The sequence below is a fragment of the Geotrypetes seraphini genome, chromosome 10, assembly GCF_902459505.1.
Source record: "Geotrypetes seraphini chromosome 10, aGeoSer1.1, whole genome shotgun sequence".
NCBI classification, from domain to species: domain Eukaryota; kingdom Metazoa; phylum Chordata; class Amphibia; order Gymnophiona; family Dermophiidae; genus Geotrypetes; species Geotrypetes seraphini.
Genome location: NC_047093.1, coordinates 19285799 through 19309672, shown reverse-complemented (window position 1 = coordinate 19309672; position 23874 = coordinate 19285799). Strand labels below are relative to the sequence as shown.

Genomic DNA, 23874 nt, shown 5'->3' with positions numbered 1-23874 from the left:
GCACGCGCTAATCGCTTGAGTGTGCGCTAATCAATTTAGCGCACGCTAAATGCTAACGCGCCCATTATATTCTATGGATACGTTAGCATTTAGCTCACGCTAAATCAGCACGCGCTAAATCGGTTAGCACGCCTTAGTAAAAGGACCCCTAAGGGCTCCTTTTACGGAAGGCGCGTTAGCGGTTTAACGCGCGTAATAGCGCTCGCTAAACCGTCGGCCGCGCTAGCCGCTACCGCCTCCTCTTGAGCAGGCAGTAGTTTTCCGGCTAGCGCGGGGGGTTAGCGTGTGATGAAAAGTCACGCACGTTAAACCCGCTAACGGCCTTCGTAAAAGGAGCCCTAAGTGTTATAACTGTACCTGGCTTTTTTTTTTTTTTTTTATAATTAATGCTTCAAGAAGAGTAATTACTCTTGTCACATTTTTAAATAAACCGAAAAGGAATACTTGCATCCTTGTAAAAAGAAATAAAAAGGTTCAGTTTTAAACCCACACTAGGTGGGCTCTGTCTCTGCTCCTTATGCTTACATGTCACTGACAAGATGCCAACAAGAAATCCAATTTCATTATTTTTTACCCTGTCTTGTAACCCAGAATTAGTGATAAAATGTTCCATTCAGTAATAAGAATTAAATTGCGATTTGAAAAATGGCTAATAATAATTCCCCCCCCCCAAAAAAAACTGATAAGTCTCACCAGGATAGCTCATTGCTTCCTTTCGAATAACCTCCAGTTTGGAGCCTCAAATCAACCACTTCCCCCCACTACAACATATATCAGAACTAAGAGAAAATTCCACAAACAGGACGTTACACAATCCCCAGAAAAATATCCCTCACAATGAACTGCTGTACTGCGCACTTGTACAGACTCAACATTAAGATAAGCCCAAAACATTTGTCTAATGTTACTACATCAGCCAAATACTGGAATTGCATTACAATAAATACATTTGGTTGAAATTTTCCATTTGTATCTAATACTGTATTCTACCAACTTGCAGCTCACTGAGATATGGTGGTTTCACAAACGCAAACTATGACGTTTCAAAAAGCCACCTGTTTTAGGAAGGGACAGCCCTGCACTTGACTTCTTTAAAGTGCCTCTGAAACCGTGTCCCCTCCTTCTTTTGCCAAATGTTTCTTTGACTCATCAGGCAAAAAAACAAACTATGCTCACCTCTGTTTGAAGAAACTGCAAACCACCTGTATACATTCTGTTAATGCTTTGGCTTCTTTCTTTATTTTTCCCTTTGGAACTAGGTTTTAAGAAAACTTTCTAAAATTCAAAATGGCAGTACCAGACGAAAAAGACCGGAAACTGCTGAAAATATTCCTTGCGGGAGCAACAGATGGGAAAAACAGTAAATGCTACATGTGTTTCTGTTCAATGTCATCACCATTCCCATGATTTAAAAACATTTAAAAATAATTTAGTAAAAACGCAAATATGTCCGACAGTAAAGCGAGGCGCCCACACACGTCTTCCTATTTCAGCTTCACTTTTCACTCTGTGTAGCAGCTTCACAAACGATTATAAGCTATTTTTTTTTTTCAGGCCTTCACAAGTGCCTCTGGGGGGGGGGGGGGGCTCAAGGCTACCGTTTGTCACAAAACCCGCAGCAGGCAGTACAAGGCACTTGGTCGGAATTCTCGCGCTCCCCCCTTCGTCACACTGTTCATGCTGCTGCATTTTGCTAAGCCCTGCTAGCTTTCAGCCCTGCGGCTGGAATGTTTTGCCTTGGAGAATGGAGATCCCTCTGTCAGACCTCATCACGGGGCATTTGGAGAGTTGCATGTCTTGGCTCTGCCGATTCCTGACAATAGTAAGGCTGGAATAGTCTTTCCTGGCTGCAGATTTGCATAGCTTTGTAGGTGTGCAGTAAGAGGCGGGGGAAGCGGGATGTGAAATAAAGCACAAAATCGTCTGGCACGGACCCTAGTGTCTCTTGTACGTCCTGCGGCAGTTCTCTGTAGTGATGCTTCTGAGAATGAGAAACAAAATAACCAGTTAGCATTAAATCCTTTTTAATAAAATGTATTAAATAGTTGAAATATAACGGTATTAAATATAAAACTGTATAGAAATAAGAAGACTCCAGATAGTACAGAATACTGCAATAAAAATTATATTTAACGCAAAAAAAATACGATCATGTTATTCCCCTCATACACAAAGCACCCTGGTTACCGGGAGAACATAGAATCACCTATAAAATCCTTTTACTAACATTCAAAACCCGACAAAACAACCAACCAGAATTCACTGATAGACTTCTTATTCCATATAACCCCTCTAAGACCCTTCGATCTTCGGCTCAGAATCTTCTTTCTATCCCGTCCGTTAAAGTATATAAACACAATGAGGTCGGCCATCTTTACGGTGACTGCTCCCTCACTATGGAATCTTATCCCGGCTTATTTACGCGAAGAATCAATTCTTAGGGCTCCTTTTACTAAAGTGCGCTAACGTTTTTAGCACGCGCTGCAGATTAGCGCGCGCTGCCCCCTCACGCTTGCGTAAAAATTGACGCCAGCTCAATAGCGGCGTTAGTGTCTAGCGTGTGCGGCAACGCAAGGCACACTAAAACTACTAAGCGCAGCTTAGTAAAAGGAGCCCTTAGTCAATTCGAGACACAGCTAAAAACATTTTTATTTCTTGACGCCTTTGAGACCTAACTGCCCTTGTAAGGGTGACCCAATAGGATTTTACCTTCAGCAAACCTTCCTACTGTTTTTCCCCTATTTATTCCCTTTTACTTTGAAAGATAGAAACTGACGGCAGAAAAGGGCCACGGCCCATCCAGTCTGCCCACACTAATGACCCATCCCCTAACTTCCTCCGTGAAGAGATCCCACGTGCCAATCCCATTTTTTCTCGCCTTCTTACCCTCTGTTCCTGTTTGTCAAGGTTTTAATGTCTTTGAATGTACACTTCCCCCTCCATATTTGCAAATTCCATATTTATAAATTTGTTTATTCGCGGTTTTAAACCAAAATATGCATTTTCATTTTTCAGGCTATTTTAAGCCCTGTAAGCCCCCTCCCCCCCCCCTCTTAAGCCTTACCTGGTGATCTACGGGAGCTCAAGGCAGCCATTTCCTGTGAGCGATCTGCAGGAGTGTGGGAAGATCGCTCCTGCCTGAAAACCCGCTAGACCACCAGGTAAGGCTTAAGGGGGGGCTTACGGGACTTAAAATAGCCGGGGAAGCGGGGGTTAGGGGCAGAACCAGCCCGAATATTATTCAAGGTTTTTTATATTCGCAGGCCGGCTCTGCCCCTAAGCCCCGCAAATACGGAGGGGGAAGTGTAGTAGTCATCCCTAGCGATACCTTGTCATTTTAAGTTTGTATTGTAGCCAATCTATGTTTTTATGATTTTGTACACCACTTAGAACTTTGATGAGGTGATATAAGAAATTTTAAATAAACTTGAAACTTAATAGTTTTTTACAAACTGTATTAAACAAAAAAATTAAAAAAAAATCAAATTAACAGACTCACACTGGAACGTCATGATGAGAAGTCATGATTGCATAGTTGCAACCCCTAATGATAACCCTACCATATATATAGTAACACTGTGAATGTTAAACTGTGTAACCTGGTCTGGGCCCTCTGGGGCGGACGGGATGCAAGATCAAATAGATAAAAGAAATGTAAGGCTGGTATACTGAATAAGATGCAAGGGGTACGTTGGAGTGCGTGGAGTTGGAATCGTATATGTTCTTATGGTGGATTTTCAGGGCACAGTCCTTTAGCTTAAGCAACCTCTGATGTGATAAGACTGCCACCTACTGGACGTTTTTGCCCCCAAGGCAGGCACTAATGCCGAAACACGGACCATGTAGAGACTGTTTTAATGGGTCTACAACACAGTTTAATTTGATATACAACAGGGACTGTTTTATTGGTTCTTAGTAAATATTGATTCATTGGTTTTATCTCTGACGTGTACAATTCCAGCCCTACTTTGTCATTTTCTGTTTGTACTCCGTGGAATTTATTTCCTTGTTTTCTGTTTTGTATTTTTTTATTTGTATTTATTCAATTTTTCTATCCCGTTCTCCCAGAGGAGCTCAGAATGGTTTACATGCATTTATTCAGGTACTCAAGCAGTTTTCCCTCTCTGTCCCGGTGGGCTTACAATCTATCTAATGTACCTGGGGCAATGGAGGGATTAAGTGACTTGCCCAGGGTCACAAGGAGCAGCGTGGGTTTGAACCCACAACCTCAGGGTGCTGAGGCTGTAGCTTTAACCACTGTGCCACACCCTCCCTTGTATGTTGTGAACGCACTTTTATTCTGGACAGCATTTCCCCGAAGAAGCATTCCGTGAAATGGAGGACCCCACTGGGATTTTTCTCAAAGCTAAGTACTATCTTATTTTGTGAGATTGTTCTGACTCAGATCAAGTGAACTATTCATTTAAGCCAGGGGTGTCCAATGTCGGTCCTCGAGGGCCGCAGTACAGTCAGGTTTTCAGGATTTCCCCAATGAATATGCATGAGATCTATTTGCATGCACTGCTTTCAATGCATATTCATTGGGGAAATCCTGAAAACCTGACTGGATTGCGGCCCTCGAGGACCGACATTGGACACCCCTGATTTAAGCGATTTATCCAGAACTAGCAAGACGTTTTCATATAAGGAGATTTTTGTGGTTTGAGAAGTTGAATTAAAAGAGAGGTGGTGGAGAGGAAAACGGTGACGGAGTTCTTCAAAGAAGCGTGGGATGAACACAGAGGATCTAGAATCAGAAAATAATATTAAATATTGAACTAAGGCCAGTACTGGGCAGACTTGCACAGTCTGTGTCTGTATATGGCCATTTGGGGGAGGATGGGCTGGAGAGGGCTTCAGTGGCTGGGAGGGTGTAGATGGGCTGGAGTAGGATTTGACAGAGATTTCAGCAGATGGAACCCAAGCACAGTACCGGGCAGAGCTTTGGATTCTTGCCCAGAAATAGCTAAGAAGAAAAAATTTAAAAAAAATCTAAATTGAATCAGGTTGGGCAGACTGGATGGACCATTTGGGTCTTTATTTGCCGTCATCTACTATATTACATTATTTTGGGGGGAGATTTTGACTAAGGATTGAGGATGTGGGATGTTTTGAGTACTAGATAACTAGCCCCGCTGAGGTCTTTTTCTCCCAATTAATTTTGATCCTACAGCCACTTCATTCCACACCTCTGGAACCAACTCCCCCCCCCAACTTAGACAACAGAACTCATTATTAACATTCCGTAAATCGGTAAAGACCCTCCTCTTCAACTAAAGATCTCCTCTGTCTTCTCCCCCCCTTACGCCCCACCCCTCCACTCTCCTATCACCCTCCCGAACTCCAGTATAACCCTCTCTTACTCTCTCCACTAACAAATTGTACCTAAACGCATATAACTTTCCTTAAACTAAACTACTGTATTTCCCCCTTCTCTCTTTCTGCTATACTCTCCCTGAATTTAATTCTCTCCCAAATCTATAAATCCAGTCACTAAACCTGTTGTACTACTTATATGTCTAGTTACTCCCCACTGTGTATGTTCATTTGTAGACCGTTCTGAGCTACTGGGAGGACGGGATAAAAATCCAAATAAATAAATAAATAAATTATATATTTATTCATAATTTGAACAGTATTTCACTACTTTTGATTTTCTTTTTAAGATCTGAGTAGTAGTGGAAGTTTCACACTTTCAGATTTTGGTTATTTATAACCCCAGAGGGGAGAGTGTGACGCAATGGTTAAAAGTTACAGCCTCAGTACCCTGGGGTTGTGGGTTCAAACCCACGCTGTTCCTTGTGACCCTGGGCAAGTCACTTAATCCCCCCATTGCCCCAGGTACATTAGATAGATTATGAGCCCACCAGGACAGACAGGGAAAAATACTTGAGTGCCTGAATAAACTCATGTAAACCATTCTGGGCTCTCCTGGAAGAACAGTATAGAAAATTGAATAAATAAATATCACTTATTTGTCCCAATAAAATATTCAGCTGTAGCCCTTTCAATCTGGATAAAGTTACTTAGAGCTTACAAAAGGTTACATAAATTTGTCCATAGTTCTATTAACTCTATATAAAAATTATAGGGGTTGAAAACGTTTGGCTGACCGCTGCAGCATTATTCCCAGATATCCAATGCTGGTCCATGTCCTGGATTTGGCATTGAAGCCAGTTAAGTCAATGTTCAGAATGTAAGCAGTTCTGGGTTAGCACGTAAAGACAGGACTGTGATTTATGCGGTACCATATACCTGGTTACCTTGGCCGGTAAGTGATCAATATTTGCACTTACCTGACCGACCGTCGACTACTTCTGAAAGGCCCCCCCCCCCCACCCAAAAAAAAACCCACAACAAATAGCCCAGATTTTCTTTGGCAATGCTAATTTTCAGTGGTGAGAACCAGTTAAGTACCACTGAAAATTAGCAGATACCCCCAAGCAAATGATTTAAATCATCAATGGCTGTTTGTAGCCGGTTAAATTGTTTTGAATTTCAACCCAATAGTGTCCATTCCCAAAGTGAGAACATCCTATGCTCAGCATAGATATGAGACGCTGGCAGTCCTGCAAGCTGATGAAAGGACCTGGGGGCCTTCAGCAAGGCAGACATGGGACCCCAGACCCCAGGGAAGGCGCTTGGCTCAAACACACACGAGAGGAATAATGGACGAGGCAGAGGAGGCGGTTGTAAATCGCTTCCTTCCACTGGTTTCTAAACCGAACAATAACAGCAAAGAGAAAATCCCCCATTTTTCTGTTGGCTTGCCTCTCGTTATTTACCTTATTTCTCAAAGCACGGAGAAGATCTCTTACGGAACCTCCTTTGTAGCTTCTGAATTTACGAAGATCTGCAGACATAAAGAATGAAATGAATACATCAGCCTGTGGGGACTTCTCTGCTCATACAGGGACATCCTTCAGTTTCACGAACGATGCAATGCATTCACCTGGCCGAACATCCCTACTGTTCTCTCACCCCCACTAAGGTTATAGAAAGGTAGCATACCTGTCTGAAGTGGGACCGTGATGTGTTCCCTCCAGTCCATTTTCACTACTTGTCTTCCTCCTTTCTCTAACTGTTTTACCACTGGACCGTCAAGCGATTCCTTTTCTATTCTGTCGCTCACATCCTGCAAAAGAAAGTCAAATGGTTTTCAAATCCTGGCGCGGCATTTCAGGAGTGCCGGAGCATGAATCCGCACATCATTCCTGAACAAGTCCCCGCTTTCCAACTTCTTTGCTTTTTACTTTCAAGTGTGCATCTCGGCACCTAAAGCCGTTTTGTGCTGTGCCTATAAATTCCTTGTTAAGCAGTCATGGTGGATGGAAACCCCAGCCCCAGGTGTAGGTACAGTTATAACACTTAGGGGTCCTTTTACTAAGGCGTGCTAACTGATTTAGCGTGTGCTAACCGATTTAGCATGCGCTAAATGCTAACGCATCCATAAAATATAATGAGTGCATTAGCATTTAGCGCGCGCTAATCGTGGCCCACGAATCAAAAAGTTTGCTCACCCCTGGTCTATACGCTGTATTACAGAAAAGCATTAGCGTCATAACTATGTTATTTGAATGTTCTTCATAAATTTTATGTCTCCTTTTTAGTATGTATGTATTATACAGTAAAGGCAGTTCCTGTTTTGCGAACATCTAACTTACGTCAGACTCATAGTTACGAATGGGGGGGGGTCCTGTTCTAACTTCAGTGTCCCAATGCACCCCCCTCGCTCCCGAGATCCAACGTGACCCTCTCCCTCCCTCCCTCCCGCCATTCTTTGCCCCAAGCTTCCTCAGACATCAGAGGGAAGGCTTCTGGCTCAGCCGCAGGACACATGTAGGAGCTGCCGCTCACGGCTTTGTGCAGAGAAACAACTACGGTTGGAAGGAGGAGGGAGCAGGCCAGAAGAAGGTAAACACCCACTGGAGGGAGGCACAAAATGAAGGGCGGGAGAGAGAGGGGCGCACTGGGACTCGGGAGGGAGCACAAACATCAGCAAAAGATGGAAGGAAGGAGGGAGGGGGCATGAACTTGGGACATAGAATGGAGGGAGGGGAGCATGAGCCATAGGATGGAAGAATGAGGGAGGGAAAGAGATGCTGAGGTGGGGGAGGGAATAGAAAAGCACACTTGGGTGTCTGAGTGAGAGGGAAAGAGAGATGGTGCACATGGGGAAATGAAGAAAGAGGAGAATTGCTGGGCATAGGGAGGGAGAGAGAATTATTGGACACGTTGGTGGGAGAGGAGCGAGGTAGAGATGCATGGGGAAGAGAGAGATGAGAGGGAGTAATGTTGGTTGTGGTGGTGGAAAGGGAACAGTGGGATGAATGGAAAGGAATATAAGAGGGGCCTCAAGGAGGTGGAGAAGGTGGGAAGAATACTAGGGTACAGGTTACATACAAATTCAACTTAAGAACGGTTTAAAAAAATGGAACCCATTCTTAATCCGGGGACTGTCTGTATTTATGTTTATAGTTGGTCTTTTTACTACTGTTTTGCTGTTAACAAAATTGTAAGTTTTATGTTGAAGAGAGAAAGGATAGGGAAATTGAAGAGGTTACGTCAGAACCTGATTATCTATTATCTGATCCACAGTTTTAAAATTAGGATTTTTTTGATGATACTAGGAGAAGACTTGTAGATACTAGACCAGGGGTGGGCAACTCCGGTCCCCGAGGGCCGGAATCCAGTTGGTTTTTGGGATTTCCCCAATGAATATGCATTGAAAGCAGTGCATGCAAATAGATCTCATGCATATTCATTGGGGAAATCCCGAAAACCTGACTGGATTCCGGCCCTCGAGGACTGGAGTTGCCCACCCCTGCACTAGACCTCAGTTAAGGATAAATCTATCCAGTGTGGTGCTGCTAAAAATAATGTACGCCTGGCATCAAATACACATTGTATATTTTATGTTGCCCCAGTTCCTCTATTGTGGAAGGTATTTTATAAGACAAACGAGTGCCTGACATCAAATATATTAAAAAAATAAATAAATAAAATGCATGAAAGAACAAACCTGAAAAAACTGGAGCTGTTTTTCTAAATTCCAAAAGAACGGATGCTTCAGCACACATTTGGCTGACGGACGCTTCTGAGGATCCATATTTATCATCTGCTCTATTAGTTCATGAGAAACTATGTCCTCTATAGTAAAATGAAAAAAATCATCACTGTGTTAATTATAAATTCCCAAATCAATTCATCTAGATTTTTAATTGCTCTGAATGTTTTGAAGAAGCCATTTAGATGCGTTCAGAGTTGTCTTCAAAAACACTCAACACACATAGTAGTAGTAGTTTTGAAAATGAGATAAATAAAATTAGAACGTAACACAAATTCTAACCAGTGTAATAAAATTACATACACCCACAATGTCAGGTCCCTGAAGTTAAACTGTGTTCTCTCAGTTTCCAGCACTGTCATTAAATCAGGGAAGAAACAATATGACAGCCATTTTAATGCTTCAAAGTAAATAGAGAAGACACAGGGATAAATTTTTCCCTGTCTGCACGGGAACTTATTTTCCTGTCCCATCCCCGCAAGTTCTTTTCCTGTCCCTGCTCCATTTCTGTAAGCTCCGCCCTCATCTGCACAAGCCTCAAACCCTTTAAAATCCTAAGTAGCGACATTCTAGAGCTCAGATTGTGATGTCATAATGCCTCATTCCACCAATGCCTGAGCTCTGTCCTCAAATTCACAAACCTCAAAAACTTTAAAATCATAAGTGTTCGTGGCTTGTGCGGTTAAGGCAGAGCTCGCAGGAATGGGGCAACGACAAAACTCACGGGGACAGGATGGGGAAATTGAGTTCCTGTGGGGACGGAAAAAAATTTGTCTCCGTGCCATTCGCTATACTGCACCACTCTAGAAATCAAAATGTAGTAAAAGTGAGCCAAGTAAAGGACAATCAAGCCATTGTGACATCACTGATGAGGTTGGTTCTTATTGGTGGAATGAGGCATTATGACATCACAATACCTGCTCTGCTTAGCAGAGGCTGAAGCTTTTCACAATATTTATTTATTCAGTTTTCTATACTTTTCTCCCAAGCAGAGAAAGACACGGGGAAAAATTTTTCCTTGACCCCATGAGTTCTTTTCCTGTCCCTGCACCATTCCTTCAAGCTCCGTCCTCATCTGCACAAGCCTCAAACACTTTAAAATCATAACTGTCCAAGGTTTGTGTGGTTAAGGCAGAGCTTACTGGAATGGGGCAGGGACAATGACAAAACTTACAGGGATGGGACGGAGAAATTGAGTTCTTGCGGAGATGGGGAAAAATTTGTCCACATGTCATTCTCTAAAAGCAAACTCAATTTTATGTAACAAACGCCTGTCACTTGGCTCTATAAACATTTGTCATCCAAAACAGAAACATAATTCAGTGATATCAGTAAGAGGCAGATTTTAGAACATGGAGGGGGGGTTCACACCTCCAGGTTGAGTGGTGGAGAATTCCCATAGTAGTTAACAAGAGGCACCATACCATCAATCGACAAAAAATACATATATAAAAAAAATAATAATAATAATAAATAAAAAAAAAACAAAAAAAAAACCTGGAACCTAATTCACCCTACCGAAACCGATCCCTACCAACGTATGGAAACAGAATATTTGATATGTATAGTAATGTAACCTGATTTATCTTCCATTGTTATTATGTCTACACACTCTCTCTGTCATTAGTCTATACCCTCAATCTGTATTCTCCAATGTCATGTACCCTCCTGGAAATGTCCAGCTCTCTTCTTATGTAATCCGCTTTGAACCGCAAGGCACAAGCGGAATAAAAATCACTAATGTAATGTAATGTAATGATTTGTGAAACGCAGGGGCATATATCTCCACATCCCGTGGGACACTGATTTTGAAAAGCTGTATGGGGGAGGAGAAAGAACCAGACATAATCCTCACACATGTAGGAACAGTTTTTCCCTGCTCCCATATAGCCCTAGCTAGTGGCACTAGTTCCTCCACCCCAACTGTTTTCCACCCCATGTGCCACTTCTGAAGCATCAGTTCTTTCTCCCCTCCCTCTCCCCCCCCCCCCTGACCCAATCCCCATCCCTGGCTTTTCCTTGGTCCCTGATATTTAGTGGGAGCAGAAACAATGCTTAGTCCCTCCTGCTTCTCCAGCTCATTCTTTCATGAGGGCAACTGTGACACCTAGTGGTTATCCTGTGGTATTACCATTAGAGGTCTAGGTGCCAAATAAGGACATTACTCCTGATCCAACTATATCAGTCTCTCTCAAACTGTGTGTCAAGGCACAGTGGTGTGCCTTGAAGAGATTCCGGGTATGCCACAACAGGTTCCAGAATTTTACTTTAATTTTAAAAATTCCCTTCATAAGTATACACTAGAATAGATGACATATACGTCGTGTATGCAAGAGTCTGTCAATGTTATGAGCATCTGTGTGTGTAAGGATACAACATAAGAACATAAGAATTGCCGCTGCTGGGTCAGACCAGTGGTCCATCATGCCCAGCAGTCTGCTCACACAGCGGCCCTTTGGTCAAAGACCAGCGCCCTAACTGAGACTAGCCCTACCAGCGTACGTCCTTGTTCAGCAGGAACTTGTCTAACTTTGTCTTGAATCCCTGGAGGGTGTTTTCCCCTATAACAGACTCCAGAAGAGCGTTCCAGTTTTCCACCACTCTCTGGGTGAAGAAGAACTTCCTTACGTTCGGAATCTATCCCCTTTCAACTTTAGAGAGTGCCCTCTTGTTTTCCCTACCTTGGAGAGGGTGAACAACCTGTCCTTATCTACTAAGTCTATCCCCTTCAGTATCTTGAATGTTTCGATCATGTTCCCTTTCAATCTCCTCTGTTCAAGGAAGAAGAGGCCCAGTTTCTCTAATCTTTCGCTGTACGGCAGCTCCTCCAACCCCTTAACCATCTTAGTTGTTCTTCTCTGGACCCTTTCGAGTAGTACCATGTCCTTCTTCATGTGCGGCGACCAGTGCTGTACGTAGTACTCCAGGTGAGGGTACACCATGGCCCCCGTACAGCGGCATGATAACCTTCTCCAACCGCCCAGACAAGCATCATTCTTTGACATGACTGGTCCTTCAAGACAAACTATTTTTTAAGCAGTAGCTATCCTAACTTGAGCAACAAAGCAATCAAGACTTTGTTACCATTTGAATCTTCTTATCTTTGCGAACTTGGATTTTCAGCTCTGACAGAAATTAAATCGAAAAGAGAGCGACTACAGATGGTGGATGATGAAATGCGTGTTTGCTTGTCAACTATCGAGCCACATTTTGAGTTACAATAATTTGCACTCAAAAACAAGCATATCCATCGCACTGATTAGCAATTCTATTCTATTTACTTTAGTTCTACCATTGTTACAATTACCCATACATAGCTTAAAGAACTTTAAATAAATAACTCTCAAATTTAATTTTTTATTGGTTTTGCAATTTTATAATTTCAATTATAAAGTGCTGTGAAAAATATTTGCTCCATTTAGTGTGCCAGAGCTAAAATAGTTTGAGAGACACTGCACTAAATTCATGGACGAGGGGGGAGGTGTCTGATGTTTTGGGGGTTCGGTGTGGGGCAGCCAAGACCTCAGCCTTTACGCCTGCCTTCCATGTAGACACTTATGCGGACCCTGGGGTGGGTATAAATGCTGATGTCTAGCTTTTTCACATTAACATGTATTCCTCTTGTATGATGGGGATTCCACACCAATGTGTTAGGTCTATGCAAAACACTCCATATCCCCATCTCTATCATGCCTCTTGCTACTATTTGGGTTTCTGCTAGGTACTTGTCACCTGGATTGTCCTCACCACCTATAAATGAGTTTCAAGTTTATTTAAAATAAGGGAGGGGGTAATATTTTATATTATGATGATCAATTATAGGATTTCAAGTGTTTGAATGCTTAATTGATAAATTTCAATATTGTACTTGATTTAAGATTTGAAATGAATAAAGATTTAAAAAAATAAAATAAAATAAAATTTGATAAACCACTTATCAGATATCTAAGCGGTGTACGTACTAAAAATTATATAAATATGGGTTAACAAATATTAACTGATAAAGAAAACAAATTATTCACACAAGCGGGAAAAAGGGAAGAAATACAAAATTCGATAGGACGGAGATACACAAAAGGAATGAACAGTAGGTGGACAATTAAATCTGATTAGTAGTAATCATATCTGAATTAAAAGGACTTGGTCTTATCAGGATGATTAGGAGTTAGTCAATATTCACAAATCAAATGCATCTTTTTTTTAAAGTATTTATATACACACTCTATCTAATGTACCTGGGGCAACAGGGGATTAAGTGACCTGCCCAGGGTCACAAGGAGAAGCACGGGGTTTGAACCCACAACCTCAGGGTGCTGAGGCTGTAGCTCTAACCACTTTGCCACACACTCTTCAAATAAAAATGTTTTAAAGCTTGATTTAAATTTGTTTATAGAGCCCTTCAAAGTCCAAGCCGGCCATGTCCATTTTTTGCATTATTTCAGCTATGCACCGATTCATAGCCTCTACGGCCTAGAGACTTAGAAGAGAAATGTCCACACTTCCCTATATACATATTAAACCAATTCAGGCACACCTTGTTCTTTTTATTGAAATGGGTACCTCCCAATATAGAAAGTAGACTTGGCCCACTTTTGTTTGCATGAGCTCAAATGGCCCCCATTCTGAAACAGCATTTACATATGTAGTCCATCCATGTGTGGATACTATCAGTTCTTATTTCTGTAGCGCTGTACATGAAACTTGTAAGAGCCAATCCCTGCTCGATAGAGCTTACAATCTAACCCAGACAGACAAACAGGACAAATAGGAGTTAGGGATTTGGGCAAAGAGGGAATGATTAAACAGACGTCGGTAAGAGTTAGGAGTTAAAAGCAGCCTCGAAACCAATGCTGGTGGTCAGTGGATGTGCCCGACTTCTCTTCTGAAAGCACTTTGAAAAGTCCAAATACTCATTAGCTAATCAATATTGTCTTATCGATAGTTTTATGAAATTTTTATGAATGCATTTGATATTGGAAACAGCCTCGATTCTATGCGCTATATTAATGTGTTACTTTGTTGAGGAATTGGACTTTATTTGTTTGATGCTTTTAAATATGGACGTCTACAACATTTCCATACTATTTGGGACATTTATCAACAATGGAGAGATTCATCATTTTTATTTCCCTCTTAGCGGGGATTCTTTTTGTGAACAATATCTGTAGCCGTGCCCCTTGGACCTAATGCATTCTTTTATAGGTGATGCTATAGTGGGGTTTTCTTTTGGGGATTTTTTTCCCATGCTTTTGGTTTGGGGATTTAAGTTCTTTGCACTGTTGTAATACTATAATTGTGATATTTGATTGTTTGAGTGAAGAGCTTATGTGCATGACAGAAGAGCGGGACTTGGGTATGATTGTATGCGATGACCTTAAGGTGGCCAAACAGGTTGAAAAGATGACAGTGAAAGCTAGAAGGATGCTAGGGTGCATAGGGAGAGGTATGGCCAGTAGGAAAAAGGAGGTATTGATGCCCCTGTATAAGACTTTGGTGAGACCTCATTTAGACTATTGTGTACAATTCTGGAGGCCCCACCTTCAAAAAGATATAAAAAGGATGGAGTCGGTCCAGAGGAAGGCTACTATTTTTATTAATGTTGTATCTCGCTTAGTAAAACTAAATAAGCGATTTATCAAACTAAAATAAAACTTGAAACTACTAAAATGGTATGTGGTCTTCATCATAAGGCATATGGGGACAGACTTAAAGATCTCAATCTGTAAACTTTGGAGGAAAGGCAGGATAGGGGAGATTTGATAGAGACGTTTAAATACCTATGTAATGTAAATGCGCATGAGTCGAGTCTCTTTCATTTGAAAGGAAACTCTGCAATGAGAGGGCATAGGATGAAGTTAAGGGGTGATAGGCTCAGGAGTAATCTAAGGAAATACTTTTTTACAGAAAGGGTGATAGATGCAGGGAACAGTCTCCTGAAAGAGGTGGTGGAGACAGATTCTGTGTCTGAATTCAAAAGGGCCTGGGATAGGCACATGGGATCTCTCGGCAAGAGAAAGAGATAATGGTTACTGTGGATGGGCAGACTGGATGGGCCGTTTGGCCTTTATCTGCCATCATGTTACTATATTTCTATGATTGTAATGTGCTCAGTTTCCTTTTTGCAAACATAAAATAAAACAATTTATAAATGTGTGTTAAATAAATAAAAACGGCCTCTACTGCTCCTTCTTCTATTTAGAAAGAGAAAAAGCAAGATGGATTACATGTCCCTTTTCAGCTAACATAGTGCATGACTGACAAGTGGGAAAGCCTGGAATATAAAAGGTTTTGTTTTGGAAGGGGAAGGTTCAGAGGGTTTTCAAGTAATGGGGCTCATAATCAAAGAAAAAAACATCTAAAAAGTGGCCTAAATGGGTACTTGGACAATCAAAAAAACATGATCGTCCAAGTACCCATAACCAAAGCTGGTTTTAGACGTATCTAAAACCAGCTTAGGCCTTTCCCCTGCCTCTAAACGCATAGAGCGAAAAGAGGTGTTTTTAGAGGAGGGGAAAAGGCGGGAGGTGGGCCGACCTACACATAGTCGTACAGCAGGTATAACCAAAACCAAAAACAGGCCCGTATCTTAGTGGGGGTGGAGGGTAGGGGGTTTCAGCTGTGCAGGAGGGGTTGGCCTCTCTCCTGTCCCAATCGTTTCCAGGGGTGGTGGTGGTGTCACTGGGGCAGGACCGATTCGATCGGGGAGGGGGGGGTTAGATCATGGCAGAAGAGATTGGCTACCTCTCCTGCCACGATCGTTGCTGGGGGGTGGGGATTCTGTAACCAGCGTTCTTTTTGACAGACACCGGTTACAGAATCCAGCTTTTAGACGAAGGACCGGCTCCTCCTTTGCCTAAAAGCTCTTGTGTTGGGCGTTTGGGACTTAGGCTTTTTTTGTTGATTATATGTTGTTAGTGTAGACGTAGTGGTGGTCTGGGCGTTTAAACAGCTGAATGTAGAGGTAGGTCATTATAAAAAACAAACAAACCTCCTTTTGGACGTTTTTTTTTGAGAATGGACATTTTCCCTGCTTCTACTTTTAGCGTTTAGGGCCTAGGCCAAAAGGGGACTTAGACTTTTTTTTTTTTATTATGCCCCTCCACATGTTTACCTACTTTAGCACTTACCATGCTTATCTAGGTTTAGACAGTCAAGGCTGTAAGAGCCCAAAAGTATGTTGGCTTGCCGCTGCAGGGACTTGCCAAACGGATGGCTGCCTTCTGATACCACATAGTAGAACATGCAACCAGCTGAAAAAATGTCCACTGTGTATGTCTGCAAAAATAAAGATAAAAACACAGCTGCAGTGATCAAGTCTACTGTATGTAAATTTCCAAAAGAGATCTAGGGCTCTTTTTACTAAGCTGCGGTAGCATTTTTAGCGTGTGCTAACCCGCCTCGCTATGTGGAAAAACTAACGCCAGCTCAATGGAGGCGTTAGCGTCTAGCACGTGTGCTAAAACCACTAACGCAGCTTAGTAAAAGGAGCCCCTAATCTAATCTGGATTTTTATATACTGTTAATTATCCCCAAAATGGGTTCTAGAGACTATAATCAATATCATATAACAAATTCATTATCAAAATTTACAGAAAATCACAATGATAAAAATATCAAGCTAAAAATCTCTGAGATAATTCTGTCTTAAGACTCTTATGGAACATTTCATAACATAAAAATTTAATTTAAGAAATAAAAATAATTTTACGTTACTACAATAGCTGTACAATACTTTGGATCGAAAAAAAATTCATATGTTCTGTTAAATATTTTTATATAAATTTCTATACTTCCTTCCTGTTCTAGTCATTCAAAGTGATTTACATCCATAAAAACACTATCCGCAATTATTCAGTCTCTCAAAATAGGCTTCCTGGTACCCCAATTCCTGTTGTACTTCCCGAATAAACAGGGTAGAAAATAAAGTCTAGCTTCTTGCTGAAAATCAGGATGTTTCCTGTCTTAGGTCCAAGGGAAGGTGCTCCACAGCCAAGATACCACTAGCAAAAACACTTTAGAGCTCAATCGTTCCTTCCAAATCAGTGTTCTAGAGGGACTGACCAGAAGGTGGCTGCCAGATGAGACCACTCCAATATACTAGTCAGACAGATAAAGATGCTGTTTCTCGTTACCTTAAAAGGCCATAAGTAGACATTTTTATTTCATTCATTATAGTTTTATGAGAGAGAGTCTAGCATTTCTGCAGCCTCTCAAACTACCCTCTTCAGATGGTTCATATATAAATCGTTACGATAACCTAGTGTACTCTGAATCAAAGCCTACATAGTGGATTGCGAAAAGGAGAAGATGTCAATTACTTTACCAGCTGCAGATAACATTTGTACTTTGTGATACTCATCTAAGTCTCCACAGCACCAGTAGACGATCCAGTGCTACTCCCAGATCATACACTTCCCCCTTTGATTTCTGTCCTATTGACGGCAACTACAAACCAGCTGCTGATCCAGCTCCCCAAACTTTGCTTTCTAAAGGTTGAAAACCACTCCTTGCTATCTAACTGTCATCCAAGTATCTGATTTCCTAGTGCTTAAGTCAGGGTTTATACCCATGGCACCAATGTTTGCATCTTGTCAGCATATAAATAGGAAGGCCAGAGGATCAATCCGCCCTAGCAGTTGTGAGCACACCCTATAGGGATAGCAACAACCCTTGTAGTTACCATTTGAGGCTGATGAGGAGAGGACAAAGCAGCTCCAGACTGGGATCTAACCTTGTTCAGCCATTCTGAAGAGGCGGGTCTGCCGGCTGGAGGGAGTAGGCATCCCTCCAGCTCAACTTTCTTCAAAAAGGTATGGGATGGGTGTTGCAGAGGGCTTAGGAGTGCCGGGGTGGGGGGTCTTGAGGTTTGGGAGGGTATCAGGGTGAGATTTTGAGGCTTAGGGAGGTGTTGGAGGTTGGGAGGGGATGTCAGTAGTTTGGGGGGGATGTTGGTAGGGAGTGGGATCCCTCCTGCCAGGCTACAATGGGGGATGTCAGCACTTTGGGGGGTCGGCAGGAGGAAGGAGTGTGCATCCCTCCTACCGATTCTGGGGTATGTGTCGGGGGAAATTCTGCCGCAGCCGGCTCAACTGATCGTGAAAGTTTATGCAAAGAGATCCCTAATTCAGAGAAGCATATATCAGCCCAACCAACCTCTCCCAAAACTCCTCAGCATCCTTCTTAAACCAATCTAGATTCTATGGGTGATATTTTTTTAAGGAACTTAGAGGCCACTCAAGTATCTTGTCAGAAACATGACAGGACTAGAGCAGCCGAGTTCATTAACTTACAGGATTCTCTTTGCAATCTTCGCTCAGGATCTCCGGTGCAATCCATCCTTCTGTACCTGGCACGCCTGACCGACGGCTAAAGCTGTGCCTTCCCACAGCCAGCTTCTTGCACAAACCAAAGTCAGAAATCATGGCTTTTACTTTACCATGAGCATTTGGCATGGAAATGAGAATATTGTGGGGCTTCAGATCCCTGTGAACTAGAGCAGAAGACACAAACATTTGGCTTTTAGCAGGGGCTGTTTTCTCTAGGAGGATGCTAAAATGCATAGGAAGAGATATGGTCAGTAGGAAAAAGGAGGTATTGATGGCTCTGTATAAGACTCTGGTGAGACCTCATTTAGAATATTGTGTACAATTCTGGAGGCTGTATCTTCAAAAAGATATAAATAGGATAGATCGGTCCAAGTGTAGGTTGATCTCTGGTCAATCTCTCCTACAGAAAACTGCACGTAAACACTCCTATACCCAATTCCTCCCCAAGCTACGGAACTCACTGCTCACACAGATCTGGTCTCTGGAAAGCCTGATGGACTTCCTCTTCCACTGACCAACCATTTTTCAGAGTTCTCCATAAGAGTGTCCCCTGAGCAAGGTGTCTCGATTGGGACATTTCTTAGCAAAGACTCTGGCCTTGGCTGAATAAAGACTCTTATCATTGGTTGAAAAAGACATCTCCCTTGCCTTTTGTTGGACTGTCTGTATCTTAAGGTGAGGTGTTTTTCTTTTGCCTGTCAGGTGTCATTAGAAAATTAACAAGCTTCAGATGCCTGTAAGGAGAAGTGGGAAGGTACGTGGAGAAGCATAAGAAGCTATCACTCTTTCATTAAAGGCAAGTAAGAAGCCCAGCTGCTGGCTCTTAAGCCCTGCACAATGAAACATTTAAATATCGCTTTGGAAATGGATTCTTACCAATATTAAGAGAGTGCAGATAAGCGAGACCAGACATAGTCTGCTGCAGTAAAGTAATAGGCTCTAGCCCATGACGATCAAAGTCCTTTTCTTCCACATACTGTAGAACACGAAAAATAATCTACATTATACACAAGATTTTACAGTATCTTCCTTATTTTAGCATATTACTATAATTAAGGAAATTTAAACAAAGTCATATCGGAAAAAAAAAACACTGCAACTTATTTCATAACTTTGCTACACAGGGGAGAATAATCAAGTCGCCTGCATTAATTCCACCACCAACACAGGTATTTATTTTATTGGTGCAAAGCGCAAGGGCAATCAAGGAAAAACTAGGTATGCATTTGGGGGTTCTTTTTTTGCGCTGGAAAAATGATTCTACAGAGATCTGCGCCTGATTTTTCCGAGAGCACTTTTTCTAGGCAAAACTACACACCCTGTCGTCTCCTCCAATCTAATTCTTCCCCCAGGACTGCCACAGCACTGTGGGGGGCAGAAGTGAACACAACCAGATTCACCTACAGAGTTGGGCAGTTCCAAAAAGTCAATTTTCCTGGTAGAATGATCTTTTACTTGTGGAGATCGCTTTCAATTTCACCTTCTCTTTTCTCATTATACTGCGCTTGGTCACTCTGTAGGTGAGATCCCCCCCAAAAAAGGGAACAAAGATAAACCCTACATATATCAACATGAGTCCAAAAAATAGGACTGAAGAGATGATTCCATTCCTGGGTGCAACGTACAACAAATCCAATTTATTATATCAATTTAAGCAGACAACTAACCCAACATAGTACCATGTTTTGGCATCAAGGATGCCTTCTTCAGGGGTTAATGATTGTAATCCAATGCTGTTAATATTTTGCAGTTCCATCAGACATCCTGTATTTGTTTATCGTCATACAATATTGGATTACAATCAGTAACCCCTGAAGGCGGCATCCTTGATGCCGAAACATGGTACAGTAAAACCTTGGTTTGCGAACATAATTCATTCCGGAAACATGCTTGTAATCCAAAACACTCATATATCAAACTGAATTTCCCCATAAGAAATAAAGGAAACTCGACGATTCGTTCTACAACCCAAAAACTTTAATACAAAATACTGTACGTACTTGTATTGCAAGACCTCCCTTGTTTGGAACAGTCACTACACTCCCGTAGTGTCAGAGAGAGAAGAACCATCGTCTCAGTTGTGATGACATGACCCACGTATACTGTACGTACTCGTATTACAAGACTTCACTCATTTATGAAGTTAAAATTTAAAATGTTTTGCTCATCTTGCAAAACTCTCGCACACCAAGTTACTCGCAATCCATGGTTTTAATGTACTATGTTAGGTTGGTCGTCTACGTAAGCTGATATAATAAATTGGATTTGTTGTACGTTGCACTCAGGAATGGAGTCATTTCTTCAATCCTACTTTTCTTAGACTCTCAGGGCCGGATTCTGTATAGGACGGCCTAGGAGAGGCGTCCTATACAGAATCGGGCCTACACTAAACCCCAATTCTATAACCGGCGTCCATGTTACAGACGCCGGTTATAGAATCGGGTTAGTTAGAGTAGACGCGGCCACTATACTTATCGCGGCAAGGGATCTCTCTGCCGCTATAAGTATAGCGGTCGCGGCTGCTTGTCCGATTGCCGGCAGGAGGGTGCCCAACCCCTCCTGCCGGAAGATGCCCTCACTCCCCCCGACACTACCTACATTGTAAGCGTCTCTTCCTCTACTAGGGAGACGCATAGGGCCGTCTAGGTTCGCCTAAAGCCCTTAGGCGCGCTTAGGCGTCTTGCGGGCTTCCCTAGGCTCCCAGAGGCGCCTTCAATATAGGCGGCCTTCCTGGGGAGCATTTTTTTTTAAAACGTGCATCCCGATTGGCTGATTAGACAGCTGTAGGACGCCTACAGCTGCCTAAAATCGGGACGCACTTTGTAGAATCAGGGCCTCACTCTGTAGGAGAATCAAGCCAAAGTTGTTGTTTTTTTTAAAAAGCTCTCTGTGCAGAAGTAGCAAGCCAGGCCTGCCTTTTCTTTACCTCCTGTAAGGTGGCTGCACAGAGTTCTATGGCAATATACTGGAACTGCCGGTCCTTTTCGGTGCAGAAATAGCGAATCACGTTGGGATATTCATCTGATTCTCTCAGCAGCTGCACCTCTCTGTCCGCAAAGCTGAAGCATTCAGGGAGAATTCTTTTCACGGCAACATCTCGGTTATCAAACTTTCCTCTGCAAAAGAAATCCGGCCCAGAAGAAAAAATATATATATTGTATGGTACATATCTTTAAACTTAACAAAAAAAGTGAATTAAATTATTTAAAGTAAATCTTATAGTATTAAAAATAATTTATAGAGTGCTCAGTGTGATATCTTATTCAAAACCAACAGGTTAATAGAATAAAGATGTATTAACATTACATCATTGCACTCACCTACCTACCAGCCCTAAACATTTAGTTAAATTTAAGTTGTTCAAACAGAATAATAATGGTGAAGATGTATAGATGAATACTTAGCTGAATATGATTGATGAAAAACATATGCAGATCTTCACTATCAAGTGTGTCATCTCAAGATAAACAAAAGTGTCCTTGAGATCTGCTCGTTGGTACTGGGAGTTGATGACACACTTGATAGTGAAGATCTGCATATGTTTTTCATCAATCATATTCAGCTAAGTATTCATCTATACATCTTCACCATTATTATTCTGTTTGAACAACTTAAATTTAACTAAATGTTTAGGGCTGGTAGGTAGGTGAGTGCAATGATGTAATGTTAATACATCTTTATTCTATTAACCTGTTGGTTTTGAATAAGATATCACACTGAGCACTCTATAAATTATTTTTAATACTATAAGATATACTTTAAATAATTTAATTCACTTTTTTTGTTAAATTATTTAATAGGTGAATAGATTTATAAAATATTTTTTCTCCCATTTATTTAACACATCTTTAAACACCACATGAAATAGACAGAATTTGTCTAGACAAATTTAGAAGACAACTGTGTTTTGGTTATTTTTTCCACCCTTAGACAGAACCACCGCCCAAGGTGGTTTATAATTATCAAGAATACAATATGTCATTACATCAAAGAACACCGTTTGCAATAAATAAACAATAAGAAAGAGAATGCATCGGGTAAATCCACTAAATCCATAAAATAGCTCTGGAAGCCTAATTTGTGGCCTCTTTTACAAAGCCGTGCTAGCGGCTGCCGCGTGGTAACAGCCCCGAAGCCCTTTAAATCTCTATTGGCTTTGGGGCCATTAGCACAGCGCAGCGGCTTGCACAGCTTTGTAAAAGAGGCCGTTGGTCTTATCTAGACTTACTAGGGCTGGGCAAACCATAACTGCAACAATCCGATCTAACATCATGTGGGTCTGAGGTTTCACAATAAATAAATGAAGAAACATACAGAAAAGAAAACCAGCTGTACCTTGTAACTGGTATTGAGGGATATTTACCTACCCAAACTGCCAGTCATGGTCATGAAGGGGTTAATTAATACTACAACAGAGAACCTAGATAGCGCATTTACGGAACAACATATGACACTTTTTAAGTGCATAATGGGTGCAAAAATGTTACAGAAAATTCACCCCAAAGAAGATAATTTTGTAACGGCTGCTTAGGTGTGAATGACTATTTCTTGCCCATTTTGTGCTTTTATAAAAATACTAGGGGTAAGAAGACATTGCAGTTACACTGAAGCTGCAAACACGTAAGGGAGCAGTGTAAATGTCAGTACACCTCCCCCTCCGGTATTCGCGGTTTCGTCATCCACAGTTTTTTGTGCGCAGGCTCCGCCCCCCACATTTACATCACAGGAAGTCACTGCTCCCAGCGATGCACGGAGAAAATCACTGCACTTTCTTCACAGGAACAGGTAATGTTATTCGCGGTTTTGTGTCTTTTTACAGAAAAACCACGAATAACGTACAAAAAATTATTTGCAGTTTTTCTGTATCCGCGGCCATGCTGATCCCCTATCTCCGCAAATACAGAGGGGGAAGTGGTATGTAGCTGGCATTACTACACACAGAAGTGGACATCTTAGGGTTCATAGACAAAACCGCCGAAGACAAAGGCACGCGCCGACAACTGAGCGCAAGATAGAAGCACGCGCTGAAGAAAAAGAGTGTTTTTAGGGGCTCCGACGGGGTGTTTTGTTGGGGAACCCCCCAATTTACTTAATACAGATCGTGGCGGGGGGGTTGTAACCTCCCTCATTATATTGGAAACTTAACTGTTTCCCTGTTTTTTAGGGAAAAAGTGAAGTTTTCAGTAAAATATGGGGGGTTACAACCCCCCAAACCCCCCACAACGCGGCGCTATCTGTATAAAGTAAAGTGGGGGGGTTCCCCCCCACCCACCCCCGTCGGAGCCCTTTAAAACAGTCATTTTCTTCAGCGCGTGCCTCCACGCTGCGCTCAGTTGTCTGCACGCGCCTTTGTCCCGGCGCGCTTTTGACCTGACACCCATCTTAGTGGCACCCTGCTACTTTTATACCTGTTACCCCCCCTCCCCAGGGGATTATTTCCAAATGAAGTCATTTTCACACCATCTACACTGACACTGTGGG

At 42.0% G+C, this 23874-nt stretch overlaps 1 protein-coding gene across 2 annotated transcripts in view; it reads right to left on the bottom strand.

Moving 5' to 3' along the window:
- Positions 1-362: 362 nt before the first annotated feature.
- ERN1 (endoplasmic reticulum to nucleus signaling 1) overlaps positions 363-23874 on the bottom strand; it is a 164931-nt gene continuing 141419 nt past the window's right edge. For both annotated transcript variants that reach the window (XM_033960709.1, XM_033960710.1), the window contains 8 exons: positions 21320-21509; positions 19270-19369; positions 18358-18557; positions 16195-16342; positions 9023-9150; positions 7012-7135; positions 6786-6853; positions 363-1981 (listed from right to left, as the gene is read on the bottom strand). In XM_033960709.1, the coding sequence (XP_033816600.1) occupies positions 1760-1981; positions 6786-6853; positions 7012-7135; positions 9023-9150; positions 16195-16342; positions 18358-18557; positions 19270-19369; positions 21320-21509 (1180 nt within the window). In that variant the 3' untranslated portion in view covers positions 363-1759. The remainder of the gene's footprint in view (positions 1982-6785; positions 6854-7011; positions 7136-9022; positions 9151-16194; positions 16343-18357; positions 18558-19269; positions 19370-21319; positions 21510-23874) is intronic.